Source organism: Carassius gibelio, chromosome A16 (genome assembly GCF_023724105.1).
Source record: "Carassius gibelio isolate Cgi1373 ecotype wild population from Czech Republic chromosome A16, carGib1.2-hapl.c, whole genome shotgun sequence".
Taxonomy (NCBI): domain Eukaryota; kingdom Metazoa; phylum Chordata; class Actinopteri; order Cypriniformes; family Cyprinidae; genus Carassius; species Carassius gibelio.
Window position 1 is genome coordinate 13,442,643 of NC_068386.1, and position 25,637 is coordinate 13,468,279.

A 25,637-nucleotide genomic window follows, 5' to 3' on the forward strand; every position below is an offset into this window, starting at 1 on the left:
TTTTTTCTTTAAAAAAAAAAAAAAAATTTCCCTAGTAGTCCACTTTATGAAGAATCTTTGGGTATAATATGTAACAGTTCGCTTTATTTTGCTATACTCACTTGCATAAATGAACTATAGTGTCCTGCACCAACTAGTTAAACAATATAAACATTTATATTTGGTGTCTGAATCATTTTTGGTTTGATTGTAGTTTAATTCTTGTTAAAACTACAGTCAATAGCAGTGACATTCTTTCTTTCATTTTCTTGGATTATCATTAAAAGAATGATTCAATATACCATTTTTAAGCCAAATGTTTGTAAAATGACCATAAACAGGTTTTCTCATTACATGCATTACATGAAAAAAGAAGTGTAATAATGGGAGTTATAATTGAACAGATTTTCATAATAATAAATAATAGGTATTTCATAAAATATTGAAATAATTAATTTCCCTATTCATTTGTAACTTGTTCATTTGCTCTATGGAGGGGTATTTTATGCATACCTGACTGAACCAACAGGTTGGTCTCCAGTCATTATAAAAATTCAGTTGTTAAGTTACTACAAAATCCATGTGCCAGATTGAGAACAATCCTGTGTAACAATAGTTTATACTTTCAATAAACCACACCAAGTTAATAAATGTGGAGTTCTTTTTTTTATTTTTTTATTAGACTTCCTTAGATGAAGCCGTAGTTAAAGGGTTAGTTCACCCAATAATCAAAATTGGGTAATTAATAACTTAATAATCTTCATGTCGTTCCAAACTAGTGAGACCTCAGTTTATTTTTCGAACATGGTTTAAAATATTTTAGATTTAGTCCGAGAGCTCTCAGTCCCTCCATTAAAACGGTGTACGGTCTACTGTTCATGTCCAGAAAGGTAAGAAAAACATTATCAAAGTAGTCCATGTGACATCAGAGGGTCAGTTAGAATTTTTTGAAGCATCGAAAATAAATTTTGGTCCAAAAATAGCAAAACTATTGCTAATTTAGATGCAAAATGTTTGAAATGATTCAGTTCGATTTGGTGAACTGGTTCAAAAAGATCCAGTTATATCGAATGATTCGTTCGCGAACAGGATATCACAAACTGCTTTGTTTTGAACTCTCTCACAACAGATATGAGGGTGAGTTATTAATTACATAATTTTGATTATTGGATGAACTAACCCTTTAAGTGGATACAATGTGGTTTACTGTGACATGTACCTCAAATCATTCCAAAAATGAAAGAAACTGCTCAAACAACAAAACAGATGTAAATGTTTTTACTAGTTGAAGAAATTCTCAATATTGCCATATAAAAGTGAAACTTAACATCAGGTTTTAATAGCCATGTATGTCAGCACGAATTGATTTTTTTAGTAAGACTAAGTAAGACTATTCTCAATAAAAAGGTACATCTGGATTTTTATGAAACAAAATACATTAAAAGGCATTCACATCATAAAACTACTGTGTAATGACCCCTTAACTTGACCTTAAAATGTTTACAAACAGAACAAAATTAACATGGCTGGGCATTACTACGAAACATTAACATTGATCTACCAATTTCCTCTAACCTTCATAAGGATATAAAAAAAATGCATTATATGGCTAGTAAATTTAGCAAGATCAAAAAATGATCAAAAAGATTTACATCTACACATCCTTGTGATCTGTACTGTGGAACAAACTTCTCCAATGACTTTCATGCACATTTGCCTATAGTTCATCTAGATTACATAAATTCAATTTACATCAGTCTGAGTACTGTACAAACAAAAATTAGTGAGCAGTTCATAGAACTGTAGAACAGAGCAAATTGTATGAACATTAACAGACCATTTCAGAAGGGTAAAACACCAACATCATATTTCAGAGTGGATAAAAGCAGTTAGGCCCAAGTAAAAACAACAAATGAATTGTATTTATCTTATAACAATGTTCAGAAAACTGAATGATGTGGAATAACCTGCATTGCAGGAAATTGATTCATCAGTAATTCGACCTTTAATTTACTGAGCTTTGATAGGGAAAATTGATTGATGACTGAGACTGAAGAGATTCTGTAGAAGCAGCACCATGAGTCCTCTGATGCTCCTCCAAAAGATTTAGAAAAGCAAAGGCTTTGTCACACTCGGTGCATTCATAGACCACTTGTCCTACATGGGTTTCTTGATGCTTTTGCAAATGAGCAAACATGGTGAAGGATTTATAGCACATATCACACCGGTACTCTCTGTTGTCCTCACTCAGGTTTTGATGTTCAACATGTTTCCTTTTATGTTTTGCGAGATCATTTGCTGTAAGGTAGGTTCGGCTGCATATTGGGCACTGGTGCTGTCTTTTTGCGTCATGTATTTTACAGTGAGATACAAGAGATGTTTCTGTTTTAAATGATTCTGAGCATACATTACACTGGTAAGGGCGTTCACTGTGTATCTGCTGGTGCTGTGTAAGGTAGCGTTTCTTCGTAAAGTCTTTTTTACAAACCAAGCACTTAAAAGGACGTGGATCCTCATGATGCTTTTTATGATGCTCCATTAAACTGCTATTGGAGGAGAATCGTCTTTTGCAGATGGGACAGATAATGAAGTCTTCTCCAACATCAACCTCCACCTCTTCGTCATTACCTGCTTGAAAAAGAGTCCCTGAACTCTGATTCTTGGAGAAAGAGCCTGATGGCTCTGAACGGTGCTTTTCTGAAAAGGTCAACTTTCTATTACTACAGTGGTGTTTGCGGAAAGCATCACTTCCAAGAAAACTGTCTCCACATTCCGTGCATTCATACTGAGTAGCAGCAGTTAAATGGCATTGTTCGTGTTCATCAAGGTCTTTCTTAGTGGGAAAAGTCATATTACAAACACTGCACATGTGAGAATGAACAGAGAGATGATTTGCGAGGTCCAAGGCTTGGTAAAAACTCTCTGGACATATGGGGCACTGGTAAATTTTGGCACGCTTTACAGTTTCTACATGGACCATCTTTTCACTGGTAGGAGCGTTAGTGTCCTTGGAAGCATTTTCATTCCCATGGCTTCGTAAATGAGTGAGAAAAAGGTGGTGGTGTGTGAAGCTCATGCTGCAATGATTACACTGATAAGAACGTGGACCCGACAGCTGATGGCTGAGCTGATGCTTTTTTAGGTGGAACCCATGTAAAAAATGCTTGTTACATTCAGGACATGAGTATGGGCGTTCTTTTGCTTGATTGCAGCCATGTTCTGAGAGCTGTTCTGGATCTGGAAATCTTACTTGACAAATTCCACAGCGGTACTTGTACTGCTCAACGTTACTTGAGATGGCAGGGGCCACTTGCATTGTTTGAGGCAGTTTGGGGGGAATCAATGGTGGAAGCTCCTCTTCTTGCTCTGTGTGCGTCTTGCGATGTTCTGCTCGACTTGTTTTGCAGGAAAAGGTTTCATCACAAAGGTCACATGGAAAGTTTTCATCACGGTGGGTAACCATGTGCTCAGCTAGTTCCGTTGAGCGTGTAAAGCTCAGGTGACACTTTGTACAGCGGTGAGGACTCTTTCTGATGTGTGTCTGCTTGTGTTTGCGCAGGGAGAAGAGAGAGACAAAGCCTTTACCACACATTTGACACTGAAACTCCGACTTGTGGCTCCGCTGATGTTGTTGCAAGTTCCCAAGCTGGAAAAAGCACTTCCCACATTCTTCACACTCAAACGGTTTTTCACCGAGATGACATCTTTGATGATCCTCAAGACTTTCTGAAGTTAAGAATGTTTTACCACAAACGTGGCAAGGAAAGTACGGTGCTGAATCTGAGTCATTGTCGCTGTCATCTTCATCTTCAAAATTTCTGGAGTCTTCCTCATCTGATTCCTGACTTGGACTGCCAGATGATTTCTTTAATTCATTGTCAGAGAGGGTTTTGATAAAACCCTCTTTGTGTTTTATTCTGCAGTGCTCCCTGTATGACTTTTTTAACGTATAGGTTTTGTCACATGGTTCACACCTATATACTTCGGCCTGCTCAGGTCTTGCTTTCACACTAGATTCTTTGGAGTTGGGTGGGTGTACATGCAAATGAGCCATCCTTTTGTGAACGGTCAGAGCTTTAGCAGTCCAAAACCGCATCTTACAACTGTTACAGACAAAGGGACGACTAGGGTCATGACAAGCTCTATGAAAGTCCAGGTCAGATGGAAAACGAAAATTCTTGAAACAAATTTCACAAGTATTATCCATTTTTTCCTGATGTTGCAATTTCATATGCCTTTGCAATATACCAGCTTGAGCAAATACTTTACTGCACACATGGCATCTGTGGATATCAGATCTGCGGTCTTGATCCTCACGCCCATGCTCCTCCAAATGACTTATGAGCCTCAGTCCATCGGTGAAACTCTGGTCACACTCAGAACACTGATACTTGTGAATAGAAACATCTTCTTTCTCTGCATCATTTTCCTGGTCTTGATCTTTACATGAGAATTTAGTCTGCAGTACTCCAGTCCCTGTTGTATTAGAACCCTTGTTAAATACAAGAACAGTGTCATTTAATTCACCTGCACTTTCCATCGCAGATCCATTATTCGAGACAATGGTGTGACCTGTACATTTTCTTCTGTGTTTCTCCATTATCTTTCTGGTCCAAAAACCAACATGACATTTTTTGCAAGAAAGTGGGTACACTCCCGTATGTATGCGCATGTGCATACTCAGGCCAGCTTTTTTTAAAAACTGCATGTTGCACTCTGGGCATTTAAGAGGCTTGATAAGGTCTGTATTTGTACATGCACGCTCTTCACTTGTATTTATCTGACTGCTGCTTTCTTGGTTCTGTCCATTCTCATCATCAATCTGCTCTTGCTTTATGACTTGCATGTGACTTGATTCCAATTGCTGCTGAGCGTTATTTGACTCTTGTGGCTGATCAGATCTATGCTTTGCTAAAAAATGTTGCTGGAGCTGGGAGAACAACAAAAACCGGTCACTACAGTTAGCACAGGAAAAACCTTTTATCTTGGTGGGGCTCTTGTCTTTGTGATTTGCCTCTTGAGGTGATCCGGATGATTTTGAGCTAATGACACATGTCTTTTGGTGTACAGAAAGTGCATCCCGGGTAAAAAGGTCACCACACTTATCACAAAGAACTTTTTCTTGATTTTCTCCCTTTCCATTGCATTTAGCCAAGTGTCGTTTCAAGTAGTCTGTTCTGATGAAATGCTCCCCACAGTTGGCGCAGCCATATGGTTTTTCCCCTGTATGAAGACGTACATGCACCTTCAGTTGTCCAGGTAATTTAAAGCGTCGGGGGCAAAACTCACATTGGTATTTAAATTTATTCATGTAGTGCACCTGTATACGTTGCAGAAGTTTGGATGTTTCTCTGCATGGTTGGATTTGAACATCATTCTTGGCAGGCGGCACAATTTTCTTTGAAATCTTTTTGCATCTGATTGTGAGGTTGTGCCTCCTCAAAGTCTTAATAGTACTGTAAGTTTTGCCACATCTTTTGCAGGGAAAAGGTTTATCTGTGATGTGGAGCATGGCCATGTGACGCTTCAGATCACTCAGGGTTGACAACCGCTTTGAGCAAACTTTGCATTGCAACATGTCACCATCTTCCTGGGTCTTGCTTTGGGGACTTGTGCTCAAGCTGTTAAGACTCATTTTTACAACGCGTACCTCAAGTTGACGCTTTCCTCTGCAGCGTGATTGGTGCAGTTTTAAGTGATCATAACGTGAGAAACAACTTTCACATGTCTTGCACCGATATGGCTTGACATCTGTATGAGTGAGAATGTGGCGCCTAAGATATCTGGCCCTCAAAAATGATTTAGTGCAAAATTTGCACTTCAATGCCTCACCATTTTCTCCAGGGACCACAGTGTCCTCTTTCTTATTTTTTACTACAGCAAACATTGATTTAATTTTCTCAGACCGTCTTAAACTCTCCGGTCTATGTTCCTTGCACAGACCATCACAAAATGCCTCATGTTGCAAGTACTGATCCTGACTGTCAAATTTCTGTTCACAGTGCATGCATGCATATGCGGTTTCCTTTGAATGAAGAGACAGATGTCTCTGTAGAAAACTGCTAGATCTAAACCATTTAAAGCATTGTGGACATTGCTGCTTAAATTTGCCCTTCTCATTTGTTCCTGTTCCAGTTTCCATTTCAGTTTTGTTATGCTTGCCCTGGCACTGCTTTTCATGACCATTTCGGTAGTTTTTTCTAGTAAAAACTCTCCCACATTTTCTGCAAGCAGGTTTTATCTGGTCTCCATTGCATTGCTCATCATGATCCTTGAATTTTCTTTTCCTGTAAAACTTCCCACACTTTGAGCAAGGGAAAACTGTCTTGGCCAAGTGGGCTCTCTCATGGAGCTTCAAATTGTTTGGAAAGCGAAAGGAATGTGGGCAGTATGAGCAATTATAGGCTTTGCTTGTCTTTTTTGAAGAACTGCCTACACTATGTCCTGTCTGTAATTGTTTGGCATTTGATGTTTGTAATGGAGGTGGTTTCTCCATTGTGCATTTTTTCTGATGGAATTTAAGAACTTCCTTTCTGTGGAAGTGCCTGCCACAATTTAGACATGGAAAAGGCTTTTCACCAGTGTGAAGGCGAATGTGACGAATAAGCGCAGTACGACTCGAGAAATGATGTTTGCAGAACTGACATTTGGATGCAGAAGGTTCAGGCATATGAGATAAACAATGCTCACTAAGTGCCTTTGAGTCCATGAAGTCTTCTTGGCAGAGAACACATTTGAACTCCTCTTTGTAATTTTCTTGTACCTTTTGAGGTGTAGCTTGGTTCTTTGGAGGGAGAAGTTCCTCAAGTTTGCGCCTTCTCTCATGCACAGCCACATGTCGAAGCAGAAATACTGGAAACTTGAACTGCAAAGGGCAATCAGGGCACTTAAGCATGCCCTTTTTTGGATGGGACTGTCTGTGCTTTAGCAAATCTCCAATAGACGGCAGAACTTCCCAGCAGACTGAACACTGTACATTCCTCCTGTGCACATTTTTGTGAGCCATTAGGTGTCCATGTCTGGCAAAATTTTTACCACAGTCTAAGCAACGAAAAGGTTTGTTTCCTTTATGAAGTTGTAAGTGCTTTTTTAATGAGTCCGGTGAAGCGAAGGCTCTTCCACAGAAGCGACAAGAGAAAGGAAGTCTTGTGTCATCAGCACATTCTTGGCTAGATGGTCTTTGCCCAGGAGAGCTTGAATTTTTAAAATTAACAGCATTGCCATGCTTGTGCTTGATTACCTTTTTGGCATGTCCAAGCAATTTATGCTTTGCTAGATGGCCGTAGAAACCAGACTTGCTAGAATACTCCGCTGGACAAAAATTGCATTTGTATCCCGATGCTTTTTGTAAGGACACTGTCAATGGTGACTCTTTGTCCTCTTTTTTGGAATTGTTAAGTTCCTCCAACTGTTTTTTTTGTTTTACCTTTCCTTTGGCTGTATAGATTTTAAGTTTAATGCAGGTTTGCTTGATATGTCTATTGCGGTTGCTGGCCAAAGTAAACATATCTTTACACAAAGGACATTTATATTTATCACCAATCTTTCCTTTGCCTTTTTTCATGTAGTCATTGAGACACTGTTGACGCAAATGACGTGCACGATTGTAGAAGTACTTGAAAACGTGAAAACAGATTGGGCATTTAAACTTTGCTGGGAACTTGCTATCTGGAACTGAAGATTTTTCATGTGGGACAATCTTTTGAGAACACTGCTCTCGTTTATGTTTGCTAACATTCCAGGTATATTTGAATGCTTTTCCACAGTTGTCACATTTGAAGGGTTTCTCATCAGAATGTGATCTAAGGTGTGCATTCAGTTGTGCTCTGAGCCTGAAAGTCTTTCCACATACTTCACAATGTATTCGTTCAGGTGATCGGCTTGTCTTGCAAACATCCATTAGTTTCACAAAGCAATTATGAAGTTCTACATCGGCGCCAACTGTTTCAACTACGTCTGCCATTTCACTCTTTTCATGGCTTAATTCTGACTGATCTGCAGTCTGTATAGAAGGGTCTAGTATCAAAGGTGTGCATCTTGCTTTATGCTTGTGTCTTTGACATTTGTGAGCATTAGGAAAGTATAATCCACAACGGTTACATCTATGATGTGTGACAACTGTGTGCTTCAGCTCATGTTCTATATAAAAAGGTTGTCGAACAAAGGACTTCCTACAGTACCTACATATGAACTTTGCTTTATCCTCAGTTAGCCCTTTGGTATGCAAGAGGGATGGTTTTATCTTGTCATTAAGCTCGACTTTCCCACAAAAGTGTTGTCCAGCCAATGTACCACCAGCAAAGTAACTTTCACAAGTTGGACAATACTGAAACTTATGAAGAGAATGCATGCAGTGGTGGTGCTCAATTAGTTCATCTACACTTTGAACGGACTCTTGGCACTCAACGCAATGGTATCTTTTTCCATTACAAGTTTTTTTTGCAGTTGTCTTAAGGAGAACAACAGGCTGCAGTTTTCTATTTTGGGTCTTGAAAATGGTGCCATTGCCAGTCAGACATTTTTGCTGTCCAGGATCCAGTGAGGTCCTGGACGTTAGGTCTGTCCTGAGTTCTGGTGGATCTTTTGGCACATCAGTTCCCTCATCCATTTTATTAAATTCAAAGGCAGTTTTCAGAAGAACTGGTGGTTCAGTGTGATTAAATGGACTACACTCATTGATTTTGTTTACATGTGCATGTTCCAGGTGTTTCAGTTCCTCAGTCTTCTGCGCTGTAGTTTTTAAACCAAAACAAGACTCGAGGAATCCAAAACTACTTCGTTCGACTTGTTCACTATCTGATGTAAAGCATTTCTGTCCTTGTAGTGGAGAAGAATTTCCATGGACATGCTTTGAAGAGATCCTTTTTGGATCGGTATTGTTGCTTTCCAATTGATAGATATCAACAGAATTTTCTCCCTGTCCAGATAACCCAATTGTCTCTTGAAATCCAGGTTTAGATGATGTGCTTTTAGGATCTAGGTGGTTACTTTCCAATAGACAGCCATCAAGAGAATCTTTTCCATGGCCAGAGATCTCAATTTTCCCTTGAAAGTTGGGCTTTGAGGATGTGTTTTCAGGATTTTGGTTAATTACATCTAATTGGTGGTCACCAAGTGAACATTTTCCATCACCGGAAATCACAAATGTTTTTTCAAGGTCAGGGTTTGATGATGTGTTTTCAGGATCTGGGTTTGTCCTTACCAATTGGCAAAAACCTAATGAATCTGTGGTTGCGCAAATGTTTTCATCCCTATTAGAAGTCAATAAAGTATCAAAATTTGCATGATTTGAGACACAAGTGGAACCATCCTGAGAGGTACTAATCTCTTTGCAATGATCCAAAAAACATTCCAATTCACAAGTCATTTCCCTTTCCTCCATTTGCCCATCTTTTGACAAAGGCACTGCACCATTCATATTGTCCACATCTTGTACTTCTGTATATGGAACGTCAGCATTTGTAAGTAACCCCTCACTACAGTCACTACCAGTTTGGTTTACACTTTCATTGCTCTCACCTGTGGCTACTGGAGGTCCAGTGTCCTGTTGCTCATTTATTACACTCATATCCGCTTCCACAGATAAGTGCATTGCATTACTTGAATCAAGGTCTCCATCAGAAGGCTGACCAGCCTGGTTGCTTAGGCCTGATGAACTCAAATTGCAATCAAGATTTGCTTCTGTGTCAGAGCAGCTGCTAATATCGGAATATTCAACAAGACCAGCATCGGTCTCAAAAGCAGGTTCTAATATTGCCTTGTCTGAATGTGCTTTCAATGTGGACTCAACCTCTACAGAGTTAGGCAAGATAGAGGGTCTAATGTTACCATTATTTTCTTCTTTATCCCCTGGCTTATCCTGTTCAAGGTCAGTTGAATTCATTACATCTTGCCAACATGATTCATAGCATGTGTGCTGCAGGGAACCAGACACCAAGTCTTTTATGTCTGATTCAGCAATGTCTTGCAAATCCATCATGCTTGAAAAGTTCTCCTTCTCAATCAACTGTTCTATCTCATGAGCAAAGCTCTCCTCTGATTCCACTGAAATTCCGTTACAGTCCATAGATCCAACTGAAGTTTCCGGGCTCTGTTTAGATTGTTGCTTTAGAATCTGCGCTTGCTGATGTGCATTCCATGTTTGAGCCATCCTGGTTTTCTCCTCGAAGGACTAATTCTCCATAAACTCTGAAAGACAAATGTCCATGTGATTACCAAAAAGCGCACGTTTGGAAGTAAATATATGCAGTAAGAGAAAAATGAAATGCTCACCACACTTATCCACTACATATCAGTGGGAACATTATAGCCGATTTGACCAAAGACCTGCATAAAGAAAAAGAAAATCTATTTTTACAAATCACCATATAAAAACCATAATAAAAAAATAACACTTTATGAACTACAAGATGCATAAAAATCTCCATGTTCCAAGAAACATGCACACATTACTGTCAACTAGTAGTACTGCAAAACCATTAAGCCAAAACAGCAGCACTGAAATAATGTGACCTCGAGGTAATGGAAGCACAAACTATGCAACTTAATTTTGGAGTTGGACAAAAAGAGGTTTCCTCATTAAAAATATTTTATAAAACTGCTACAAATAACATTTTAAAAAGTCATTTTAAGTGATTCATTCTACATGGAAGGGTTGCTCCCTCATGTTGTTGAGATGACAGGGGGACCAGTAGTACATGTAATTGCTACCGCCATTATAAAGAATAGCAAGAAAAACAAAAGTATATACACCATATACTGATTTTCCAGAACTCGAGTCAGGTGGGGAAAAAACAGTGGTTGCTGGAGTACAGCAGCAAACAATCCCAGAGAGAGTATGGGGATGACTGACAGCTCAGAGGAATGAAGCAGCACAGCCAGAGACCATCAAGAAACACCACATAACAGTTTGTTGGTACTGAATTCATGTTGTGTGTCACTCAAGTACTTTATGAAACAAACTTCAGTACTCTGCAGTTAATTTCAAATCAATTTTTCAGGGAACAAGTAATGGGTTAACAACTTAGCACAAAGCCAGAATCAGACATTAATGAGGGTCAGATTACCATTGCAAGCAAGCCTCACTAGTGTAAGGCTGCACGATGTGTTGTTTAAGCATTGATACCGCGATGTATGAATCCACGATAGTCACATCACATGTGATGTAGGCTGTCGTAGTTGATCCATTATTCATTAACCACACACGCGCGAGAGAGAGAGAGCACGCGAGGGAGAGAGGGAGTGAGAGAGACAGGGGGAGAGAGAGAGAGCGAGCGCGAGAGCCCTTGCCACACACTCTTCAAATAACACAAGCGCTGTCTTGCTCTCTCTCCCTCGCGCATATTAATCAATTGACACGATGGTGTCGATGTTTAAATTATTTAAAATGAAAAAGTGTTCCTAATAATCCTTTAGGTGAGAGTAGTTCTGAAGTGCAGCACAAGTTTGTTGAGCTTCACAAGATAGAAAGTGGCTGTAAGAAAATAGCTAAAGCATTGAAAATACCCATTCCCACCATTAGGGCAATAATTAAAGGTCAATGGTTACAATTTATGTTTCGGTTCCCGAAAATTATAATCCACATGTAAAACCCTGTGCAGAACATTTTGCTGGGGACAGTTTGCTGAGGACAACTTTCTCAATCTCAATCAGTTTAATGCCGGATTCGCACAAAGATTATTCTTGAAAGATGGAGCAGTTCCCTCTTTGTCTGGAGAAGGCGTTGTTTATGGACCACAACCGGTAAGTGTATTTTATTATTTAAGTTGGTGCATTTAACAGCTTTTGTAACTTATTACACAAATGGCAATGCTGTTTAGCTTTGTTAACTAGATGTTAGGGCGGTGCAAAAAAAAACGAATGTGATTTTTATGCGCATCTCGTCAGTAAAAACGCTCCTGTGATTATAAGTACATCTCCAGCACGTGCGTTCTAGCCCAATCACGTTAGCAGGAGGGCAGAGTGAGCTCAGCTGCTGTCGAATCACAACACAGGAACCGCTGGCCCAATCAGAACTCGTTACGTATTTCTGAAGGAGGGACTTTATAGAACAAGGAAGTCATCAGCCCGTTTTTATAACAGTGAAAACAGCGGCATACAGAATTTTTTTTTTTTCACGCGAAACATGAACATGTTATATTGTACACACAATCAATGCTTCAAAAAAGCGCGAATAACGGGACTTTTAAGTTGTTCCAATAAACTAAAGATGTTAAAAATCTGCCTGGAAGATATCGTCCTAATGCATGGTGAGGAAAAGAGGTTGAGTGGTCAAAGATTTTCCTAGGATCACAGCCAGAGAAGTGTAGGGATAAGGAGTTGAAGTTTGGGTTTGAAGAAAAATCCTCTATCCAAAAACAAACTCCAGAATCTTTAATGTTGTGGGCATATATTTCTTCCAGAGGTCCTGGACATCTTGTTCAAATAAATGGCATCATGGATTATATCAAAAACCAACAGATAACAAAAAAAATCTAAACCTGACTGCCTATGTAAGGCTATGGTTGCATCCATCAGGACAATGATCCAAAAACAAACATCAAAATCAACAAAAATGTATCACAGAGCACATAATGAAGCCTCTGCCATGGCTGTCCCAGTTCCCTGACTAGAACCCTATAGAAAATGAGTGGGGTAAACTGAAGAGAAGAAGCACCAACATGTAGTTGGGAATCTGAAGGGTCTGGAGAGATTCTGAATGAAGGAATGTTCTCTGATCTCTTGTCAGGTGTTCTACAAACTCATTAGGCATTATAGGAGAAGACTCCACCATGACACCAGTGGTCTACTGAAATCTTCGGTTCACACACAAGATATTTGTAAATTATCAAAGAGAAGAAATATTGGTTTTCTTATTGTGAACCAAACTGGTATACCTAGGTGGTCAATGGTTTATCATTCAGCTAGAAAATGATTTTAAAAATATGTCCAGATTACATCAGATTTACCTTCAACCCTCTACAATGCGAGTAAATCACTTGTATAATCAACTAAATACCTGTTCACACTAGAGAGGTTTGACTGCAGTGAAGAAGTCTTCAGGACGTCCCAGAGTGTCCAGCAAGCACCAGGACCTGAGGAGTCAGCTACGGAATTGTTTTACCTGCAGTGCAGAGCTTGCTCAGGAATGGCAGAAGTTTGGTCTGAGAGCATCTGCAAACACAGTGAGGCCAAGACTTTTGAACAATGGCCTGGTTTTCAAGAAAGGCAGCAAAGCAGCCACTTCTCTTCAAGAAAAATGTAAAGGACAGACTGACAAGGATTGGACAGCAGAAGACTGGTGCAAAGTTATTTTCTCTGATGAAGTCCCTTTCTGACTTTTTGGGACATCTGGAAAATTTATTTTTCAGAGAAGAAAAGGTGAACGCTACCATGAGTCCTACATTGTGCCAACAGTGAACCCTCCTGAGACCATCCATGGGTGGGGCTGTTTTTCCAACCAAGGGAGTAGGCTCTCTCATTATTCAGTCCGAAAAAAACGTCCTGAGGGAGCGACATCTTCAGACGATCCATGAGCAATTTGGTGATGATCCATGCATTTTCCAGCATTATGGAGCACCATGTCACAAAACTAAAGAAGTGGCACAAAGATCCTTACATTGAAAATAGATTCATGGCCAGGGAACTCCCCGGATCTCAATCCCATAGAGAACCTTTGGTCAGTCCTGAAAAGGCAATAGATTTTTGCCAATAAAAGCCTTTAAAACTTATGCTTATTGTTTTTCAGCATACCATAGAAACATGTGAAAAAATAAATCTACAACTACTGAAGCAGAAAACTTCACAAAAGACAACTTTTGTCACTGCCAAAACTTTTGGCCCATCTGTAAGCTACAAGTTACAAACATGGTATACAAGTCTGTTGAGTAAACAAGTAAAGATTTACTAGCCAATGGTGATTCTATTACCAAGGTGTGCGTAGAGGATTGACCTTATAAGACCTAATAAGACTGTAGGCTTTGGAGCCACTACCATGTGTACTTAAACATATTGCGCAACAGTGCTTTAGGCGACTGAAGCTTCCTGATACCATGACTCTCTCCTCTCCTAGGGCAATAAAGGAAAAAAGCCCAAAAATAGAACTCTGCTAAAAAAAAAAAAAAAAAAGCTGAAGGCTAGTCTTGAATAGACAAAAGAGTGAAAGAAACCCATGGAAGTACAAGACATGTGAAAACATCTGCAAGAGTGTTTCCAAAAAGACAAAGACATGAAACCGTATTCATTAAAAAAAGAAAAAGAAAAAAAAGAATTAAGGGGTTCTAAAATTAACCTGTAGAGTACCAATAAAAACACAAATATTACCAAATCCGATCCTGCAGATTTGCTTTATTCAACATCAAGAAGATCAAGCCCGTTCTTTGGGAACATGCTGCACAACTCCTTGTTCAAGCTCTTGTTCTGTCCAGGCTGGACTATTGCAATGCCCTCTTGGCAGGTCTTCCAGCCAATTCTATCAAACCTTTACAATTAATTCAGAACGCGGCAGCAAGATTAATTTTTAATGAGCCAAAAAGAATACACATCACACCTCTGTTTATCTATTTGCACTGGCTTCCAATAGCTGCTCGCATAAAATTCAAGGCATTGATGTTTGCCTACAAAACTTCCACTGGCTCTGCACTAGGGCTGAACGATATATCGTTATCGTATCTATATCTAGATATGAACTTTCAAGATATTAATATCGGAAAAAGCAACGATATAGATTTCCCCTCTCCGCGCTCGCCCTGCATACAACTCTAGCAGTCACAACAAACATCAGTTTTACGAGTGCCCTTGACTGCACCACTAAAGCCAGCGCGCACACACTAGAGACGTGGGAACTATATTGTGAGAGGGGGGCAGCGTTTCCATGGTGACGCGTCATTGCTTGTCACGTGACACACTGCAGCAGCAACAGCGCTGAATGAATGATGATCTGCTTTTATATCATTTTTCCTTTTTTATTCAGAATATTCACAAATGTGTTAGTTATGGCATGAAATATCTGATATTCCGATTGTCAAATACATGCAAGTGGAAGTATATTGTTGTTTAAACACCTTTATAACAATCGCGTTAGTTGAGCTGTATGCACAATGGGCGCCGCCGTGTTAGTTTGTGCTGTAGACGCAGTTCAGAGAATAGGATCTGTTGGATTTACAACCTCTATGTTTAGAACACGTGAATTCATCCACTTCTCCCGAAATACTTAAAAATAAGTGGCTGGTGAACTGGGAATAGAATAGAGTAAACATAAAAAGTTACTTACACAATGTGTATCTGATATGAATAAAACGTGTCGAATTATACTGGAAAGGATTATTATTACCTCTTCCATAGACATCAGTGTGTATTTTATAAACTCTAAATGTATTGTTTTTTAGTACTTATGTGAATTTATTTGTTTGAAAACTAAAATAAACAGTATGTGGTTGAAAACACTGAAAAGTTGCGACCTCTTCCTCTGGCGCGAATGATTTCAATGTAAAGACGCGTTTACATGCGTCTGGAGGTTTCCCGGCGCAGTAGACGAGTTATGAAAAGGACCATTGCAAGCGGAAAGAGCGACCGGCTTTTGTGGTGGAAATTGGCAGTAATACCCCCACCTTGCGCAGGTTATGTTCAATAAAAAACACACACATGGCCTCTTCTCAAGTCCATTTAAAGTTTCATTTTTTGAACAGTTTTTTTAAATGGATTGAACCATTATTAAAAAATGATCTTGGAGATTTTTGAATTGCCTAAATCATAAATGAAGCCTGCAGTGGTGTTTTTCTTTTGTTATTGCAGCCATCCCCTCTGCATATATATTTTTTAGAGAATGTTGCACTCCTGTTGCCGTTTGTTATTCTTCACGAAAGTTCATGCCAATAAATAAGAAATATTGCTGACTTGTGTGTTTCCAGCGCTCTCTTTACGTTCATCATTTCACCGGTGTCATTTCAATAATGTTCATAACACGTTTGAGAGGGGACTCATTTCACAGTTCCACTGTGGCAAGGACACAGCTGTCTGCAGGGCTGCATTAATAGCTCACTGGGCCCCAGGGCTATGAGTTACTGCAGGGCCCTCTCCACCACTTTAGGTCACCAACTATAGAGAGAGGAAAAAATACCCGCATTTTTCTAAAACAGAAATGCGAACAGTTTAAAATGATTCAGTTCGATTTGGTGAACTGAATGATTCGTTCGCGAACCGGATATCCAGACTGCTTTGATTTGAACTCTTTCTCTCAACAGACACGGAAGAGAAGACAATAAAGTCGTCGTTTTTGCTATTTTTGGACCAAAATGTTTTTTCGATGCTTCAAAAAATTCCAACTGACCCTCTGAGGTCACATGGACTACCTTGATGATGTTTTTCTTACCTTTCTGGACATGGACTGTATACCGTACACACAGCTTCAATGGAGGGACTGAGAGCTTTCGGACTAAATCTAAAATATCTTAAACTGTGTTCCGAAGATAAAAGGAGGTCTTACATGTTTGGAACAGCATAAGGGTGAGTTATTAATGACATAATTTTCATTTTTGGGCGAACTAACCCTTTAAGACCTCAGGGTCTGAATTCAAGTCAAGTGTCCTGAGCAAAACAGTCTCAAGTTCACCATGGTCTCAAAACGAGTATTTACTCAATTAATTCTCTCCCGGTGACATGCCGCTACGGAAGAAATTTTTGAAAAAAAAAAAAAAACCCCTGAAATGATGACTTATTGTGGAATATTGTGGAAACTAATTGATACATTAAGATAAATAGATTTTTATACATTATAGTATATTAGAATGCAACTTAATAGGCCTATATATGTATTGAATAGCAAAGTAGGTCTAATCAATATACTAGACTGAACCACATATAAAGGCTATAATAATCGTTTTGCCAACAATTAACCATATGTTCAGTTTATAATACGTTTTATTTTTAACTTAAATACAACATATATCATTCAAAACTCATTGGCTTAGACTGCATTTGAAGAAAAATAACAGTTTCCTGTAGCCTTGTGCAAACTTATTCAATAGAATTTGACTTGTAGAATGTTCTTTCCAGTGAAAAATTTTATATTTTTAATTTAATTAGACAACATTTTAAAAGGAAGTGGAGTGCAAATATCTTTATATAATTATACTTCCATTATTGTCAACTTTCTTTCCAGTGCACAACGATACATAAACCAATTATTAATTCAATAATAATAATTTCCCTCCTCCAGAAACCCATCAGAAATGATTGACAAGTTATGAGGGAGCGGGAGATAGGAAAACCACAACAAGAGGGAACACTAGGGAGGTGTATATGGAATGTTAGGCTAAACCTGTATTATCTTTTTTAATATAATCACATTCTTATCAACTATATTTGAGTTTTAAAAATCCACATGATTACAAAGCCTACCATATCAGCCTCTGGAGTCGTCTGACGGACAAGGAACCTTAACATCGCTCCCTCCTGCACCCGCAGCCTCTCGCTCCTCTTGTGATTATCGCCTGATGCATGCGGCTTAATATCACACACTCCGCCGTGAAAAAACGTGACGGCATATGGTAAAATTGACCTTGTATTCATTGTCCCTCACGCATTCCAGCCACGGGTAGTAATTTTCCTATTCAATTCTATATTTTTGTGCTCTTTTCTTTTTCACCGGCCGTTCGGAGGTAGTCATTTTTACATTTCCCGCTGTTGTCACTTGTCATCATTGCTACGATACGTGACTCACAATGACTGAAACGACCAATTAAAAGGTCATTCTCTGATGATGTTCCAAGATGTTAAAAAGCTATGCTGATCATAGACAAACGGGGAGAAATTTGTAGGCCTATCTAACCCACTGTCAGGTTTTTTTTCTTATTGTAGCCTACAAATATATTCATTCATAGTCTGAGATATATTAGAAGCTATGTGTGTGTCTGTCATGGATTTGCACTGAATTGATTCTCAAAAATATGGAACAAAGTGCGTTCCATATCAGTTCAATACGGAACGATTCCGTATTATACGGAACGGTTGGCAACCCAGTAAGCTGCTCTGAGCTCTCTCGTATGTCGGCGCGTAATCACTCAGTGTAACGTAGTCTTTGCCCCACGATGTATTTTTCACTGAATGAGTGAGAACATGAGAACAAAGAACTAATTCAGTGAATACCTACTGGTTTTAACAACTCTTGAAGCACACAAACACACACCCTCTCACAGGAGAAGACATCCATGAGCTCATCAAAGGGAAACTGGCAAGAGGAGGGTTAAACTTGAAATCAGTGGTCTCCATCACCATAGATGAAGAGGGAGGGACTAGTTGTACACTGGAAAAAGGACCAAACTGACCAATTATTTTACCACTGCACTTTCTACCAGTCCGTCCTCTGTAATAATCTGGTAGAAGTGTATGCTGATGTCATAAAAAAAATAACTGATAAAGAGCATCATCATCCCTATAGTTTTGTCTACAAAGAGGCTCACACAGAGGTCAATGCCAGCAGATGACTTGCTGTACAACAGTGTGAGACTGTTCAAGGTTTGTCTACTTGGCTACTAAGCCATTTGAAAGGAGATCAATGCTTCCCTATCAGAAAAAAATGAAGAAAAAGCAAACAGCTCAATAGTATGTGATTTGCAGCATTTTCACCATATTTAAGGTGATCTTCAACTTCTCCACTTCCCAGGCTTAGATCTCTGGGGGTTGTAGAGGGTGCTATGCACATTTAAATGAAAGCAAGAGCCCCCTCAGTTGAAACTGTAATACTAGCATATTTGCAAAACGGACTGGCAAATGATTTGGTGCATATTTGCTGAGCAATGTTGACAATCACAGACATATGTGCTCACAGAATAAAGTGTAGACACAATGTAAATAAGATATTTATTGTGTAGAGAGCTTGATTCAGTATAACCAGATGTTGTGATATCACAAAGAACCATGATAAGTGACAGTTTTTACTGATTATAAATGCTGGATTCACTCTTGAATTTGCAATGGCCGATGTAGTGACAACCACTGAAATGGACATATCAAGACAAAACAGATGTGCTAGGGCTAGAGGTTAGGCTAAAGCACACTCTCTATTTTTTAAAAATGTCCTTGGTGATTTGATTCTGGTGCCAGGCTTTTTTCAACCTTGGAGCAAACCCAAGGACAGAAAGATATTCCTTACCATACTAATTTCATATAGTAGCTGATTGTTAACTTGAAGACTTATGATTTTTGTTCACAGATGACAAATGCTGCTGATCATAAAGAACTTATTCTTGGTCACAAATATCACCAAGTTTTCCCAAAGCAAAACCGATGTTCCAATGAGTAAATGCTGTATGAATACAATGGAGTTAATTAAACTGCAACAAAATGTTGATAATTGTCATCCAGCTACCTTTTTTAAGATCAGAATACAGTTTATAGTCCATTAAAAGATATGTGATTGATCTCATTTGACCCATTTAAATATATTCCCGAAAACATTTGATATAACCCATGTATCCCAAATCATAATGTGGACAAGTTAATATCCTTGTAGTATAACTTCCTTTAAAACAAATAACAACACTATAGTATATTTTCTTTATTAACCACAAACACATTTATCCAAAAGTTATAGCATACAGCTTTTAGTAGCTCTGGTGTTAAATGCATAAAATAAATAGATCTGGGTTGATTTCACCCCGTTCTACTGCCATGATGCTGTGGAAGAATGCTTGATGGATGATGGAAGATGGAAGAAATTGTTGCTCTTGGCAGGAAAATCAGCTTGGCACCTTCAAGGAGGGCTCAGGATTGAGAAACCAGTCAGTATCATGATAGTGCCCGCACTGAGAAAGGTTTTTAAAAATGCCAACTCACAACAAAACTAGACAGTATCAAACTAATAACAATAAACAGGAAAGTAGGAAATATACTATATATTCTAAATATTCTAAATACTCAACAACTAGGATAAGATAAGGGCAGTCCATCAAATGTCCAACAATATGCAGCTCTGTATTTTTCAGGATCCAACACATGATCCACTCTGCCATATAATAAATAACTACTATTTACACCCTAGGAGCCAGAAATTACGCTGGCAAAACACAGATTTAATTTGTATTAGACAAGGGTAGGGGGTGTCTAATCCTGCTCCTGAAAGGCCAACTTCCTGCAATTTCAACCTACTCTGAAATTACTAATAATCATAGAAAATTTGAACAGCTAAATATGGCTATTTAATGGCTAATTTTTAACTAATCAAAACTGCTCAACTAGCTAAACCACACAGCTTATTTTTTATAAGCAGGGTTTTTCCTGGGTCAAAATTGGTCTTCGGTGGTGGCTGACAGACATGGTCATCCACACACAGCAAAGAGTACCCTAGTACCCACATGATCCGCAAGCCCAATATTGACAAATGTTACATTTAAAATAAATACAAAGAAACTAGGGGTGGCACGGTTCAACTTTTTCACGGTTCGGTTTGTTTCACGGTTTTCGATACAGTTCAGTATGTGCTATGTTTATGGAAAAACTATACTTTATAATAAAAAAAAATAAAATAAATCTACTACAATCAACAGCACAAATAAATACAATACAGTAAAGATACAACCAGTGATTTACATTTGTTTATTTATTTTTTTGGGCAGGTCTAGCATAGGTTTTTAGGTGCAGAAATTGAATAAAGTAATCAAATGTAAAACAGCATTGCATATTGGACTGTATATATTAAAGACTGTTCTTTATTAAAGTTATAAAAGCTTTTTAATCAAGAACAGTGAGTGATTTATTTGTTGTTGCTGTTCGATTCATATAAAGAGAATGCATTGATACAACAGGCATATGTTTAGCCAGCTATGTCTGCTGTAGGGTACTTACCAAGACGGACATTTTGACAATTTTTTGTGTGAATTTGTCCATTTAAACGCAATAGCTACTTCAGAAAGATCTTAATATTTGCGCGCGTTCTGAGGCGCGGTGTGCACGCAGCACATGCACAATTCTTCTCACTGCGCGCGTGCGAGCTCGCGTCCTTTGGCTCTTAAACACATATTAACGTGTGCTGTTCAGATCTCATCTGTGCTCGCGCGCTGTCAGCACCCTGGGATTGGATCAAATCTTGAAAATGTGTTTTTCAAAAAAAAAAACGGATTACATAATCGGATTAGATCACGTAATCCAATCTCGGTTTTGATCCGGATCAAACCTTTAGTTTGGGTTTTTTTAGGACTTTTTTTGTAGGATTTGGATCACTTTGATCCAAAAAATCTGGATTAAACTGATCCCATCAGAAGGGTGGATTCAGCGTGGATTTCATGGCAGAAATGTACTGAAAACTTAAAAAATGTATCAAATAATACTATATTTGGATCATGCAGTATCTTACAAGATATCCTATTTCTTCCTTGGTCTCGGACGCTGCTGTAACGCCGTCTGAAAACTTCTCTGTTTAACGGATGGACAGGACAGCCGAGGCCGGCAAATCCAAAGGCGGAGGAGTTTGTTTCATGATTAACAAGAAATGGTGTGAGCCTAGGAATATCTCCACTCTGTCGCGCTCCTGCTTGCCTCATCTGGAACATTTATCCATTATTTGCCGCCCATTCTATCTGCCTCGGGAGTTTTCATCGATCATCATAACTGCTGTTTACATCCCTCCACAAGCAGACACTGGCTTGGCTTTGTCTGAGCTTCACGATGCGCTCAGCGGCAACATCAACAAACATCCTGACGCTGCTATTATCATTGCTGGGGACTTTAACAAAGCCAAACTCAGGCAAACCATGCCTAATTTTATCAACATGTATCCTGTCCAACCAGAGGACCGAATACACTGGATCATTGCTACACTCAGTTTAAGAATGCCTACAAAGCACGCTCACTACCGGCTTTCGGCAAATCGGACCATGCCGCCATTTTCCTCACACCGTAAAATAAACAACGGCTCGTTCAAGATCCCCCGGTGCAGAGGGTGGTGACGCGATGGTCCGCCCAATCAGAAGCAACGTTACAGGCGGCTCTTGATGACGTAGACTGGGACATGTTTCGCGCAAATTCATCTGACGTCAGCGAGTTCACGGATGTAGCGTTAAGCTTTGTAAACATGCTAGCCGAACAAGCTACGGATACAATAACTATAAGGACATTCTCAAATCAGAAACCGTGGGTGGACAGATTAATCCGTGCAGCAGTAAACAAACGCACTGCTGCTTACAACGCCGGTCTTCTGCTATGCTCTCCGGCACGCAGTAAGAGCCGCCAAACACAGACACAGGGAACGCATAGAGTCACATTTCCAGCTAAATGACTCCCGGCGCATGTGGTAAGGACTAAGGACCATCTGTGACTTTGGAAATAAATCCTCTGCAGAGGTGAGAGCAGATCCGTCGCTGGCTGACGAGCTAAACACTTTCTACGGCCGTTTTGAAAGCAATCGAAGCAGTGTGAGTGCCGATCAGCACGTCAGGAAGCAGAAGTCAGAGCAGCGATCACCATGCGATCACAGTGTCGGAGGACGAGGTTCGGAGGGCACTAAAGCGAGTGAATGTAAGGAAAGCAGATGGACCTGATGGGATTTCTGGCCGTGTTCTGCAGTCCTGCGCTGATCAGTTCGCTGGTTTGTTTACATCCATTTTTAATGAGTCTCTTGCTACATCGGTGGTTCCCACCTCATTCAAAAAAAATCGGTCATCATCCCTGTGCCTAAAAACAATAAACCCTCTTTTCTGAATGACTATCGTCCAGTTGCCCTTACATCAATAGTCATGAAGGTCTTTGAGGGACTGGTTAAAAACGTCATCTGCTCCTCCATCCCGGATACTTTGGACCCTCTTCAGTTTGCCTATCGCCCAAACAGATCCACAGATGATGCCATCTCTCACATCCTGCACTCTTCTCTCACACACATTGACAGCAATAACAGGAACTATGTAAGGCTGCTATTTATTGACTATAGCTCAGCTTTTAATACTATAGTACCCATAAAGCTAGCTTCCAAACTCATAGACCTCGGACTGAATTCTTCACTCTGCGACTGGATCCTTGATTTCCTCACCAGCAGACCTCAAGTGGTGAAACTAGGCCAGTAAACCTCCAGCTCCATCACTCTGAACGTAGGAGCCCCACAGGGCTGTGTCCTGAGTCCCCTGCTCTACTCGCTCTACACACATGACTGCGTGTCTTTGCACAGTTCCACATCTATAATCAAATTTGCTGATGATACTGTGGTTCTGGGCCTCATTCACAACAATAATGAGACCGCATACTTGGATGAGGTAGAGAAATTGACATCATGGTGCCAGGACAACTGTCTCTCTCTGAATGTGAGCAAAACTAAAGAACTGATTGTGGACTTCAGGAAGAGACAGCAGCAGCCCTATACTCCTCTTATGATCAGCAGGACCCCTTTGGAGAGGGTGAGCAGCTTCAAGCACCTTGGTGTAAACATCTCTGAGGACCTGACTTGGACTACTTACATTCAAACACAGGTTAATAAAGCCAGGCAAAGACTGTACCATCTGCGACAGCTGAGGAAATTCAGGGTCTCACCAGCAATCCTGAAATTGGCTATAGAAAGTGTATTGACTCAGTGTATCTCAGTGTGGTATGGGAACAGCTCCAGTCAAGACTGCAAAGCCCTGCAGAGAGTTGTGCGCTTAGCTGAGCGAATTTCAGGGTCTGCTCTCCCCTCTCTGCAGGACATCTACCTCAAACGCTGCAGAAGTAGAGCTGCAAAAATCATCAAAGACTCCACCCACCCCAGTAGTCATATTTTCACTTTGCTGCCATCTGTTAAGCGCTACCGTAGCCTGATGGCAAAAACCAAGAGACTCAGGAGTTTCTTCCCCTAGCCCATCAGGCTCTTAAACTCTAAACCAGCTTCTTAACATCTTCATGCCTCCACTAAATGTTCACTTTATCTTTTTACTTTATTCACTACCTCACAAAGACACACTCACAGTGTCACCCTGTTTTGCACATTTGCTTTCTTGTACATTCCTGTGGATCTTAATATTTAAGACTACAGTAAAATGCATATATGCACATTGTACATCCCTGTACATCTTAATATTTAAGACTATAGTTTACATTCATGCACATTATTTTGCGTTCTATATTTAATTCTATAATATACATTTTTTATATTTTATTCTTATATTTTTATTGTTTACTTTTATTTAATTCTTACATAACTATATTTATGTATATTTCCATCTGTGTTGTTTTCTTTAATAATTGCACTGTCCATGGAGCGGACCTGACTCACATTTCACTGCTGGTTATATATGCTATATATAATTTTGTATGTGATGAATACAAATCTTGAATCTTGAATAATAAGGTTTTAATTTTATTTGTTCATCTGTCAGGCTACAGTGATTAGGTAGGCTTTAACATATTCAGCCTTTCAGTATAGGCCTACATCAAAGTATAAAGAGTTTGGCCTCATAAAATAATCCCCCAAACAGCTATCAAAATTGACCAAAAACAAAAAAAATTATTCTGTCACTAATTGATATATATATTAATCACAATTGAAAATATTTTTGTTTTTAGAATATTTATTAGTGATGCATGCAATGATTACAAATTAACCAAAAAAATGCAAAGAATGGCAATCACTGATTTTTAAAATCCAAAACAAATCCAAATCAGAAATAGTGTCTAACTATTGCGTCCCTTGTTGCACGTCCCGTTTGCTCGTTCTGGCAGAATGCAGGAGGTTGGTTAGGGTCTCCAAGGGGCTCAGGTGCATCATTGTCAGCACAGAGAGGGACATTGCGCTTAGTAGCGATGTTGTGCAGGACAATACAGGCAAGGGTTATGTTGCATGCTTTCTGTGGTTCCGCTCTCAGGTAGTTAAGGCATGCAAAGTGCCTCTTAAGAACTCCATTTAAACGCTCAATTGCACATCGTTCCTGCGCCGGTGTATTTGCTGTTAGAAAAGGTGTCATCAGCCATGGTAGGAGTGGGTAGGCACGGTCTCCTAATATTATGCCATCCAGCCGGTTGGTTTGGAGGTCTCTATATAGAGCGCTCTCCCTCAGGATGCGTGCATCATGGACAGACCCAGGCCACTTGACAACGCAGTTGGTGATGATGAGGTCAGCATCACACACACAAGTTGGACATTGATGCTGTGCCTCCCCTTTCTGTTTATAAACTCCCATTCATTCTCGCGAGGTGCTTGTATATGCACATGTGTGCAGTCGATTACTCCAATAGAATTGGGCATATTCCCCAAAAGAAAAAAGCTGCGCTTGGCCTGGGCAATCTGGTTGTCCTTTGGAAAAGAAACAAATTCAATGACCAGGCTGGACAGTGCAATTGACACATCTCTCACAACATCACACACAGCTGATTTCACCACTCCCATATAGTCACCAACAACTTGATAGAAAGTCCCACATGCATAAAATCGGAGAGCAATGAGGATCTGGTATTTCACAGAAAAGACCGTGACTCCTTTGGGTTCTGTGTTGAAGTTTTGGCCTGAGAAGGTTCACAAGGTACTCTATATCAGCCTTCCCAAAGCGAAACCGGACATACAGCTCCTCAGATTGTGTATTGCTCCAGTGGCTTGGTACGTTCAACATACACCCTTTGATGGTATCCTCTCCTGGCAAAGTGGTGGTGGTGGACAACACCTGCCATTTCACTGTCTCTCTGTGAATCCTCTGAGAAAGGCTGATTTATATGGCAGTGTAATTGGTCTT

General features: G+C 39.6%; 1 protein-coding gene and 1 pseudogene across 1 annotated transcript in view; both read right to left on the minus strand.

Annotated features, from left to right (window-relative positions):
- Positions 1–1,242: 1,242 nt before the first annotated feature.
- LOC128030688 (uncharacterized) overlaps positions 1,243–25,637 on the minus strand; it is a 36,400-nt gene continuing 12,005 nt past the window's right edge. The window contains exons 3-4 of the mRNA XM_052618513.1: positions 10,252–10,305; positions 1,243–10,167 (exon numbers count right to left, since the gene is read on the minus strand). Coding sequence (XP_052474473.1) covers positions 1,985–10,129 — 8,145 coding nt within the window. The 5' untranslated portion in view covers positions 10,130–10,167; positions 10,252–10,305 and the 3' untranslated portion in view covers positions 1,243–1,984. The remainder of the gene's footprint in view (positions 10,168–10,251; positions 10,306–25,637) is intronic.
- On the minus strand, positions 24,016–25,297 carry LOC128030203 (putative nuclease HARBI1; annotated as a pseudogene).